General features: G+C 36.3%; 1 protein-coding gene across 1 annotated transcript in view; it reads left to right on the forward strand.

The window, feature by feature from the left end:
• Positions 1-6: 6 nt before the first annotated feature.
• Positions 7-11,989, forward strand: part of LOC100183620 (sushi, von Willebrand factor type A, EGF and pentraxin domain-containing protein 1-like) — a 15,212-nt gene continuing 3,229 nt past the window's right edge. The window contains exons 1-25 of the mRNA XM_026837011.1: positions 7-74; positions 338-682; positions 890-952; positions 1,255-1,489; positions 1,731-1,842; positions 2,143-2,293; positions 2,742-2,963; positions 3,353-3,553; positions 3,966-4,126; positions 4,538-4,815; positions 5,292-5,410; positions 5,674-5,859; positions 6,066-6,254; positions 6,563-6,760; positions 6,964-7,132; positions 7,362-7,533; positions 7,951-8,059; positions 8,591-8,779; positions 9,203-9,400; positions 9,585-9,758; positions 10,036-10,250; positions 10,662-10,761; positions 11,143-11,280; positions 11,565-11,671; positions 11,963-11,984. Coding sequence (XP_026692812.1) covers positions 1,446-1,489; positions 1,731-1,842; positions 2,143-2,293; positions 2,742-2,963; positions 3,353-3,553; positions 3,966-4,126; positions 4,538-4,815; positions 5,292-5,410; positions 5,674-5,859; positions 6,066-6,254; positions 6,563-6,760; positions 6,964-7,132; positions 7,362-7,533; positions 7,951-8,059; positions 8,591-8,779; positions 9,203-9,400; positions 9,585-9,758; positions 10,036-10,250; positions 10,662-10,761; positions 11,143-11,280; positions 11,565-11,671; positions 11,963-11,984 — 3,454 coding nt within the window. The 5' untranslated portion in view covers positions 7-74; positions 338-682; positions 890-952; positions 1,255-1,445. The remainder of the gene's footprint in view (positions 75-337; positions 683-889; positions 953-1,254; positions 1,490-1,730; positions 1,843-2,142; positions 2,294-2,741; positions 2,964-3,352; positions 3,554-3,965; positions 4,127-4,537; positions 4,816-5,291; positions 5,411-5,673; positions 5,860-6,065; positions 6,255-6,562; positions 6,761-6,963; positions 7,133-7,361; positions 7,534-7,950; positions 8,060-8,590; positions 8,780-9,202; positions 9,401-9,584; positions 9,759-10,035; positions 10,251-10,661; positions 10,762-11,142; positions 11,281-11,564; positions 11,672-11,962; positions 11,985-11,989) is intronic.

Consider the following 11,989-nt stretch of genomic DNA (forward strand, 5'->3'; position numbering starts at 1 on the left):
TGATGGGTTTGCGGTGTATGGTAATAATACAAGGGTGTGCAGTCAATCTGGTACATGGCACAACTCTGTCACAGGTTAGAGCTAGATTTTTTATAGGGCACACCAAAGAGAAATTTTCATACAGATTTTTCATACAGACTTTGGTGGTACCTTTAGATCAGATTTGAGCATTTTGATTATTACGCAAATTTCGATTTTTCGGTGGTATTCCTGTTTAAACATGAAGAATCACCTTCTAAATTCATAAAGAACTTTATATGTATATGGAAAAGACTATAAACATATGGAAAAGACTTTTAAAATTGAAAGTTTATTCCTAAAAACCAAATTTTTTTAGATGACTTTGGTCCAGTCTGTCGAACTGAGTGCGTATCGATTCCCGCCACCCCTAACTCCCATATCGAATGTGGTGACCCCCCGTTACCCCCTAGCAACCAATATCTTGATGGGGTAACATGTACGACTGTCTGTGACCCCGGTTATGGGATTTCACCCACAAGTATCGCCAGGCGTACATGCACCCAACATGCTTGGTCAGGCACGAGTGCAAAATGTGAAAAGGAGACACAGTTCCGAATTTTCCTGCTAAGGCTGTTCCGTAATGGCAAACAAGTGAGGGTATGCCTCTCTGTAGACCCAGACACAGACTTAGTGCAAAAGGTCTTTTCTCAACAGTGCACAGGTAGGTCATGGGTTTAAGGCTTGTTGTGCCACCATTGTGGCCTTGTGGGTGTATGTGTCAATTAACGACAATTGCTCCAACAATTAATTACCTACAAAGTTTCATATCCAGTAACTTGGTACAAGGTGTAAAACAGAAAGCCTATGTTATAACAACCGTTGTTTCCCTGTCAAGCAAGCATAAAGTTACATACGTTTATTTATTCAGGCAATTCACAACTACAAAGGTGGACGTGGTTTAATGAAACTAGACTAAAAAATGCTGCAACAGGTTAGCCTCAAATGTTATGGTGGTATATTAGCATTTATTCCTGTCTCTATCTCATACAATATGGGTTCAAGGCTTGGCGCTGCTACCATTGAATGAGGTGTATAAAACAGGGCACCCATGTTATAATGACTTTCGTTGCTCTGTCACATGAATATGAATGAGTTATATTCATTTCTTTGGCATGCATTCCTTTACTTATCAAGTTACATACATTCACTCAGCATACATAACTGCATTCATTTAGTAACATTTATTAAGTTACATACATTCATTTATTCAGCATACACTTTTTCATGTACCAGGAAAATGCTTGGGTGTTTCAACAATAGAAGCAGGCTTAAAAGTGACCACAGGTCCTTGCACTGGAGGCGACTTATACAATGAATGGTCATGCTCCAGCCCCCGTGGTGATAGTCTCTCCTGGTTTCTTACACTATCAGGAACTGACTTGTACGCCGACTATGGTTTTGCAGCAACTTCTTTTCTATGGACAATGAACATTAAGATATTTAATCCAACGCTAGATGATGTGCACTGGTGAGTATGTGTTGCCCAGCCCCATAGCACAGGGGCTAGCGGACCTGCCTCCAACCCAGAGGTTATGAGTTTAAGGCTCTTTGCTGCTATCATTGTGGGTGTATGTGTTCTTAGGCAAGACACCTAAAAACTAGTATTTCAACTTTGTATGTTTAGTATTTTTTACCGAAAACAAAAAAGTAGCCTTTTGTCTGTTATGTAAAAAAAAGTTATAATTTTTTTAATGTGATCTTTTTGAAAGGTACGCCACTCCTACAGATGATGCATCATCAGATTCTTCCCCCATCACTGTTTGTGCAATGAGAATGACTCATGGTATTTGCGCACCTCTTATTCTATCCAACCATGGCCAGGTAATTTAACATCAGCAACATGTTATATTGGTATCTGTGCCTTTTTAATTCTTTTTGTATTCAAAAGTTTTTTCTGAACTCTTGATATTACAACCTGAAACAAATGCTCTGTTCTGTGATTTTCTGGTAAAAAATGACATATTTTTCACTTTTATATAGATAAAACTCTGGTAAAAAATTTTTTAAGCAAAAGCTTCTAAATTATATGAAATTAAAGGACAGGATATTGCGACAAAACAACAGTTGTTAAAACAGACTTAAAAACATATTTACATTTAATTTCACTGTTAATGTTGCTAGGTCCATCCATTACAATGCAATGGAAACAGTGTGACAGTGGGCATGAGGTGCATGTTCAGTTGTGATGTAGGTTACCAACTAACAAGTGAAGAAAACACAGTGGTTTGTCAAGCCAATGGTTTATGGTCAGGCTCTGTTCCAACTTGTGCAGGTGTCAATTATTTATTTCTAATCTGCCTTAAAATTGCCACATGAATGAATATAACCTGCTTTATCCTGGCATTGCCGAAGAAACAACAGTCGTTATAACGTGGGTGTTTTGTTTCATACACCTCATGCCAGCTTCAGAGTAATTACATGTGTTGCTTTTCGAATGTTTATTTTTTCTCTGTTGCTGACAATTAGACAACCCATTAGTGACCACTGGATCACCATTTGGTGTTTTGCCCAAAGACACTAAAGCCCACAAAAGCACATATATATCCTGGTAACTAGTTCAAGGCTTGTTGCTGCTACCATAGAGGCGAATGTGTACTGACCAAGACACTTAATGACAATTGCTCCAACCCAGTGGTCACTAATGGATTGTCTAAATTATAAGACATACATAAAAAATCGCCTACATAGTTACATGCAAAATTAATAGAAAATATTTGCAGTTGTCTGTGAGGCTCTTGACGACGTTCCGCATGGCCGAATCCACCCTGATTCGTGCATCGGCGAGCACGAAAACCCTGGTCATGGGTCAGCGGTCGGAGGGGTCCTTAGTGGGGTCCAGTGTACGGTGGAATGTGACAATGGGTTTATGATGGTTGGGGGTCCGGGGATATTGACGTGCCTGGGTGACGGGAGCTGGAACTCACCACAACCTGCTTGTAAACGTGAGTCTGTTACTGCTCCATATATGAGTGTAATCAAACTGCTCTGTATATGAGTATAGATGTATAAACCTATGCCTAACATAACATTCGTAGCATTAATTTTTGGGGGGGTATCCGGCCTAATTCCTAGGTCCCATTTGCCTCGCAGAAGTACCTCAATCATATAGAATAGTACAGTTAGACTTTTGTTACAGAACAGTAGTTACATACCACAAAATAAATGTATTTATTTTTTAAAAACAATATCGAAGATTATTTTATTTAAAAAAATTGGTAAGAGAATCAACACCAAACCTGCTAATCCTTTCTTTTTATTGTTTTAAATAGGAAGGTTACTGTATATAGCGCCCCCAAATTATACCAAATACTAACTATACATTGTCCCACAGGCATGTGTCCTCTCTTAAGCACAGTAGAATATGCTGTACCATCAGATGCATCATGTCACACTGAACAGAAGTATCACGGTCAAGTTTGCTCATTCAGATGTTTCAGTGGGTATGGCGTTCCCAGAGCGGAAAAATCTTGCAAGAAAAGTTCAAACACAAGTGTTCTGCTTGGTTTTACAGATAGTAGTGAATATTGCTCAGGTGTGAATTTTGTGTAATTTGTTTTACAGTCAAATAGGAATAAATATTCTGGTGGGCAGCACATTGGTTAGCGCACCAGCCTCTAACCCAGAGGTTTTGGGTTCAAGGCTTATTGCTCCTACTGTGGTGGGCGTATGCAAAAAACACAGCCACAAAGCTACACACACGTTAACTTGTTAACGCAAGGTATATGAAACAGATTACCTGTGGTATAACAATTGTTGTTTCCTGCTACGCGAGGATAAGGCAAGTTGCACATTACATTCAATGTTGAGGTAATATGCCAACTTTAGCATAATTCCCATTCCCCCTAGCATGTCTCACTATAAAACCATACAGAATAGTTATGTTAAAAAATGAGTACATATTTATTTTTATATACAGTTTAAATTTTTGGAATACATTTAATCAGATGAGAGAAAAAGAGAGGAAGGTTATGAAGAAGAGAAAGAAAAAGAAGAAGGTTATGAGGTAGAGGTTCATCTCTCTTGTATGTTAGATGGAAAATGGTCAGCTCAACTACCTATGTGTCAACCACTATGCCCTGCACTAGTGCTGCAAGAACATGGTTATGTAAGTATCTTATTGTATATATTGTACTAATGGTGTGTTCATGTATTTTTAAACTAACCAATGCTATACAACTATAGGTATATTCATAGATGCCATGTACTTAACTATTTTTATTAAAATCTAGGGTGACATTGTTAAAATGCAGTTACACTCATGGTCATTAAACATAGAAAACCTTTTAGATTATTGTAGTGAAAGCAGCATTATACTTTGGCTCTGCTTGTTTGTATAGACACCTATCATCTGGGTAAAAGCTTATTTACATTTAGGATGGTAATACATATGATGTAACCCCTGTTTTAAAGGTTTGTTAACATATTACCCAACCACCCCTAACGTTGCTCATATCGCTATAGGTGCATTGTATAAGTTACAACAAATTTTACCTAATCCTCACATAAACTTATACAGATTGAGCCATTATCATGCGTTGAACAGCCGCAAATGGTGGGCAAGATGTGTAACTACAACTGTAACGATGGATACACAGCTCACGACAAGACCTCTAACTTTACATGCATTGAAGGGAAATGGATTCCCTCACACGTTGTTACTTCCGCTGCTTTCGACATAGATATCTTCGATAATTATATCCACGAGTCACCGTTGTGTGAGATATACTGCCCTCCACTGGTGGTGCCATCGTTAAATCAAAGTCTCGTAACACCAGCGTCTTGTTTAACTTTAAAGTAAGGATAAATTTTAATATCTTCTATATTCTATCATGAGGCCTTTGTCAAAGAGCCCAAAATTTAGGCCAGATAGGCCTATTAGACCAGAAAGGTCAGATTTGGCTTACTCTAACACCCAGACCACTACTTATATGTTTAAGTCTAAAAAAATTATTCTTATATATTCGCACAAGCCAGGGCAATACCGGTACCTTTAACACTTATGTAACTTTATAGGTGATTTTTTTTTTATATTCTGTACTCTGTAAGCTTATACGGTGTTTCACTAGAATTGTATACTCAAAAATTGTTTTATGATGCAATTTCATCTCTTTGCCGAGTTAATTAGATGAAAAGCTGTTTTTGATTTACCGCGATTTGTATACAGTGTTTAACTAGTTTTTTATTTAACAAGATATCTTGTGGCGCATTATGTTGTACAATATGATTGGCAGCAACAGTTAGCAAGCTTAAAACACCTTGTTTTTACACAGCAATGCCATAGCTACTGTTTGCGAGATTGAATGTCATTCAGACTATGTGTTAAAAGGCCAAACATCAGTGGTATGTATGGAAGATGGGACGTGGGACACCTTGCTTGGGACTTGCATACGTAATTATGATTTTTATATTTGTAAACCCTTGATTGCATTTAAATGTTATCTTCTGGAAATAACTTTTAACTGCTTTATGGGGTTTGTAAGGACTTAGACTTTTAAGACGTATTGTTTTGTATTATGACACGAAACTGTTGTGGAAAAACGATAGAAATTTAGCAGACTTTTTAAAAATATTGATTATGTAAAAAAAATATTTAAATTTACATTACGTCTATTGTCTATATTTTTAAATATATTATTTTTATATTTTTTGCAGAAAAATGTCCATCTGTAACAGCACCACCTAATGGGGAAGTGCGACCTCTAGCGTGCTCGACAGCGAGCATGGGTGACGGGGCTGTTTGCTCGTTTGCATGTACGGACAAGTACTCTCTAGATGGCGCCACAACCATCTTATGTAACGGATCGGGCAACTGGTCAGCAATACCCCCTACTTGCAAACGTATGGAATATTTTTGATACTAAAAATTGGCTACTTATAATTTGAATGACGCTTTTTCCCACACCTTTAATCCGTAGCAAGTTTTACCGACTGTCGATTTTGCTGTTGATTCCCTTCTCTTCATTTTTTAAATAATAAGATCTTCGTTATCATTTTCCAAAAGATAAATAAAAAATATGTAAATTCTCCAATTACCCCTCCCACAGGTCGATGTTTGCCAATCCCACGATTTTACAATGGTTACGCTTCACCGATTTCTTCATGCTTTACCGAGCACATAACTTCAGGTGAAATCTGCCACTTCGCGTGCGCTGATAACTTCCTTCTGATTGGTCAAGACCAGATCACATGTTTAGAATCCGGCGAATGGGAAGGTAGCCCTCCAACTTGCAACAGTAAGTTGTGGTTTATGGATTTCAAACTTTTTTTGGTACAAATTTATGTATGACTTTGGTTGTTATAATCGAAGGGACAAATAAAAATTGAATTATGTTGTCCAAGTGTAGTTATTGGCTCTTAGCTGTCTAAACTTATATAGTTATTAGGTGTCTAAACATACATACATTAACGTGTAACATGTAAGCAGGCACAAGGTGTATGGAACAGAACACCCCTTGCGAAGTTAAATAAGTTACATTCACTCATTAAATCACACTTACGCGAATATATAATTTTTTTTAATAAAAAAAACATTTGTTTTTAGGAATCTGCCATAGACCTCAAGTCCCACATGGCAGCATATCATGCACACACAGTAATATCCAATTGAACATAACTTCTGCCCTAACATGGGGTAGCATATGTAGATTACAATGCATTCGTAACTATGCACCTTCACATAATGCTGGCTTCATATGTGGCAACGATGGTGAATGGAGACCAACTATTCCACACTGCATAGGTAATATCTGCTCTACCTTTTGTATAAGGGGATTCATAACTTTTGCAGATAACTTTGGGAATTGAATTTTGTTTTTCAATAAAAATTAGTTTTTTTGGTATATGTGTATATTTTTGTAAGACTAATTTAAAAAAATAAATAGAAAACTTAAAACATATATTTGAAAAACTTTATATATTTTTAATACCTTTTCTTTTCTCTAGAGACCGGTGTTCCAATGTATATTCTACAAACTCTCGGCGAATTTTCCTTGTGTTTAGTGGAGCATGAAGCTGAAAGATCTGTGGTCAAACTCAGCCAATCAGAATGCCTCGTTCATACTAGCTATGCAAGCAACACATCATGGCACTGGCTGGGCTCATACAATATACAGTATGTAATAGCTTTTTTAATATTTTCATCAAAACTGTAGCAGATTGTGTCTGTTTTTATTTGTTGGTATACTTTACTGTTTTTCTCTTAATATTTTTATACCTTTACGGTGTTTTTTTAACTTTTTTGGTATATTTTTATTGTGTTATTTTTGTAACCTGTTGCAAAAAACTTAAAATTTATTTTTGTTTTGAGTTTTTGTGTATAAAAACCAGTGATGCTCATTTAGAAATGCACATTCGGGTTACTGCATTACTGTGAGGTCTTCAAGTGAAGGTGAAAAACTACGAACTGCTCCGTGCAACACTGATGACAACTTGCAACACTGGGACTGTTCGGTTGATAACGCTTTCCAAGTTGTACTTCGTGGAACAGATTTATCTCCGAGTACTTTTTATAAAGTGAGTTAAAGTTTAAAACTGGATGTTGGAGGTAATGGGTCGACTTTGGCCTAAATCCCAGGTCCGCTGAAGTATCTTGCTTTAGAACCTTACCCATGTGGAATATAATTTAGGTTAAAGCTTAATATGCTAACTCATGTAAATACCCTTGTATGTAAAAATGGGTGTCTTCTTGCAAAATGCATGTTGGCTTCATACACTTTGTGAAGGCTTGAAAAGTACAATGTGTCTACATATTTTAGTAATATGTAAAATGCACTACAGTAATGACTGATGAAAATGCTGGCTACTGTTTCAGTAATCATTTTTTCATTTCTGTTTATGGGTGTCAATTTCGGCAACCTGTTTTTCACCCCTTGGTTACAGCAATGATAGTTATCTGGGATATTTTTGTAAAGTAAACCCCTATGTTTGTAGAATGTAGATGCAGTTGTTCTACAAAAATGGAGTGACGCTCATAGTTACTTCTCTACATTTGATCTTGTTACTCTATCTGCATCCAGTATCTGCTCCAGGAGACCAGGAGGTAATGCTATATATATATATATACCGGATTGGAAAAAATGTCGTGCTTGGACAATTTCCCAAAATTCATGAAAGTTGCCTGCTTTGTAAAAAAAGACCACGTACATGTCGTCTCCTATATAATATATCACTTCCTACTGCCCCAGATGTTACGAGTTTGAGACTCTTTGCTACCACCATTGTGGGCGTATATGTTTTGGGCAAGACACTTAATGCCAATTTCTTCAACCAAGTTTCACCTATGAGTTATTGGTTGTCTTAGTTAGTATTATTAAATTAAATTATCACCCACAAAGTTACATATGTGATAACTTATAATTTAATAAAAAGTGTATAAAACAGCACACCCTTGTTATAAGAATGTCTCTGTCCAACCGTGCAAAGTTAAACGAGTTACATGCACCCACAAAGTTACATATGTGGTGACTTATAATTTAACATGAAGTGTATAAAGTACATCCGTGTTATAACAAATGTCTCTACCCAACCACACAAAGTTAAACAAGTTACATACATTTATTTATTTCTCCAGGAATCTGTCCCCCGTTACACAATGCAGTTGATGGTAAAGTTGAACCAGAAGAATGCAAATCTAATGACGTGGTAGCTGGCCAGCAATGTTCCTATGAATGCCATGATGATGATGCTTACTTATCTGGCTCAGCATACACCATATGTATGGGGAATGGATTATGGTCAAGTCCCCCTCCTGCCTGTGTTAGTAAGTAATGATGTTTTTGGTAGGAAGCAGTGTAACTTGCTTTATCCTCGCGTGGCTGGAAATAACGATCGTTAGGACATGTGTGTTTTGTTTCATACACTTCATTCCTGCTTACGAGGTACCACGTATGTAACTTTAAGAATGTTTGTTATTTCTGTGTAGCTGTTAATTTTGACAACCCATTGGTGACCGCTGGGTTGTAGCAATTGCCGTAAAGTTTCTTGTTAAAGGATTCATAGCCCCACAATACTATCAGCAACGAGCCTTGAACCTATTACCCCTGGGTTACAGGCAGTCTCACTATCCACCATGCTACTACACTGGTCTTTCGACAAAATTGTCGAAAAAGTTGTCCAGCCAATATTTTATAACCTGGTATTACTTGCTCCATGCACAATATATTATATACTCAAATCTATACAGAGTCTTGTCACCCACTATCAGAGGTGCCTTTCCTACCCAAAGGAACTTATTACCTGGATGATGATTGTGTATTTGATTCCCCGTCTGTTGGCAAGTCATGTGACGCGTTATGCATGAGTGGTTATGACCTTGTAGGCAATGCTACGAGGGAATGTCTCACAACTGGGCAGTGGTCACCTGTAAAGTACAATTGCCAACGTAAGTTATTAGTTGGACTTACACATAATGGCTGGTAAATAGAGGTCACGTTTTTTTAATTTTTGGCAAAATCTGCAACATTCAAAAATCATGTCCAGAAAATTGTATAATATAAAAGAGATATATTTGACCCAAATGACATTGCCAGTATTTTTAATATTACACTTATGTTATACCTTTTCAGGCACTTGTCCTTCTATATTTGGGCTGTTGCATGGCACAGTAGATCCTATGCCTTGTCGATCTGGTATTTGTAGTTTCAAATGCAGACCAGGGTATGTGTTGGTTGGTTCAGAGACATACAACATACTATGTATGGATGATGGCACATGGAACAACATCTTACCAAAGTGTATAAGTAAGTTATAAATGAATGTAACTTATTTATCCTTGCGTGTCAATAATTTTACAACTTTAAAGGTAATTTTTACATAAAAGCCTTATTTTGGACAAGTGAATTGTGGTTATTGGGCTAGACTGCTATAAAATTAAATGCAGCCATTTTATTATTCCACTCTAAAAAACAATATTGCCAGCATAACCTTAAAACATTTTTTTTTTTTGAACAAAATTTCAAACACAATTGTTTTTTGCCACCATAACTTAAAAAAAAACAAAGTTTTCCTTCAATTTAGGAGATCCTCAGTTTCAAATCATCTTTGTTGAGTCAAACTCTGGAGAAGAGATGTGTCTTACTCTTCCTGCATCCACCTCCGATCCTCTCATCAAGTCCTCTTGCAGCAGAGCGGAAGCTTATGATGGGTCTCAGCTCTTCAAGTGGAATGGTGATCTCCTCATAAACCCTGAGAGTGGATTGTGTCTTCGGGGGAATGTAGAAAGATGGGGAAATGTAATTTTGAGCAAAATCTTTCTTTTATACACTGATGCTATTATTCTATATGGGTGAAGTCTTGGGAACTGAGATTTAGGTCATGGTTAAGCCATAACCCTTACACCCAGGGTGCTACATACCTAGAAATATGAGAAATTCTATTTTTTATTAAAATCTGCATGTGATTTTAGTGTTACTTTTAAATCAGCATAGTTCACTTTAGGTTACATGGCCTTATAAACAGAGGGTACAAGGTTCAAAGCTATGGGCTGACAGAATGGTCTTTCAGCAAAACTTTTTAATAACTACTTTAATTCAGTTGTCAAAGTATTTACAGTGAATTTTTAAATGCATTATGAATTTGAACTATCAATAGTCGTGAAAAAGATCTGGTGTTCTTAATTTATTTTCTGATTGTAATTCTACCAGGTCAGTGTGGAAGGTTGTTGGGAAGAAGATTCTCTACAGAAATGGGACTGTGGAGCAAGACCTGGTGTTTATGATAATGCTCTCAGATTAAAAGACACGAGTTAGTTAAATATTATTCTATTCTATGTGGGAGAGGTCTTGCAGCAATGCATGTCATTGGTCCTAGGATTAAGGCCAGGATTTGCTAATTTGAGTTAAAGTACATGGTTTTTGGTTTAAGTTTGGGTTCAACAGCAATGCTTTAAACTGACTATCTTTTTTACTATATCTATAGAATGTTTTAATAACTCATTTTGCTGTTGGTTCCCCTAACTTCAATATAATCTTTGCTTTTGTTTTTAAAAAGATAAATAATAACATGACCCCTTTTTCACTTATCTCTGTGAAAACGGTCACAAAATTGTCTTTTTTAATGAACGAAGAGAAATATAAATTAGGTTAAGTTGTGTTGTGTTTTGGTCACTTCAGTGTTGCCATTTAGGTTTATTTCTGGATTATGGCAGCACTGTTGATGTGTCAAGGTCCAATGAAAAGGAAGCACTGCTCTTGCTTGAGGTTGTCATGGAAACTGAGTATGTTATGACATCACGGTGGTTGGCGAGACATTATTATGGACAAGGTAAAGAATTGTTTTGTATTTTTAAACATTGTAAAAAAAACAAAAAAAATCCCTTAAAAAACAGAAACTTGCTCCAAACCAGTGGTTGCTCACTAATGGGTTGTCGAAATTGTCAGCAATACATAAAACAAAAAAAAAACCTCTCCAAAAGATATTCACCTAGTAAGTTAACCATGTTGTAACTCTTAAGTAAGCATGAGATGTATGAAACAGAACATCCGTGTTATAATGACTGTTGTTGCTTCGCCGAGCAAAGTTAAATGCATTACATTCATTCTTTGCAGGTACGGTATGTTCCATGAAAAATGAGCGACAGTGTGCACCGTTTCAACAAGTTTTACACGGAACAGTATTTCCACATGTCTGCTTATCACACGATAATATTGTCAAGGTATTGTGGGACTAATCGCAGTGTTAATAAATAAAAAAATAGAAAAACTGTTAATTTTCTAAAAATGAAATTTGAAAGTTCACTTTTTTTGAAATGAAGTGTTTTTTTTATATTATCTAGTATTTTAGTGTATGGTGAATGTATAATCAGTTTACATCAATTAGTATTTTAACTGAATGACTCTTTACTAGTATCAGATTTCAGTTTGTAATTAAAACTATGCCTCCTTTTCAAAATAGGAAATTTTTTAGAAAAATTGAAGTTGAATTTAAAAAGTTTTTTTTTATTTAGGGGTTGATATGTCAAGTGAAATGTGAC

The sequence above is a fragment of the Ciona intestinalis genome, chromosome 12 (genome assembly GCF_000224145.3).
Source record: "Ciona intestinalis chromosome 12, KH, whole genome shotgun sequence".
NCBI lineage: Eukaryota > Metazoa > Chordata > Ascidiacea > Phlebobranchia > Cionidae > Ciona > Ciona intestinalis.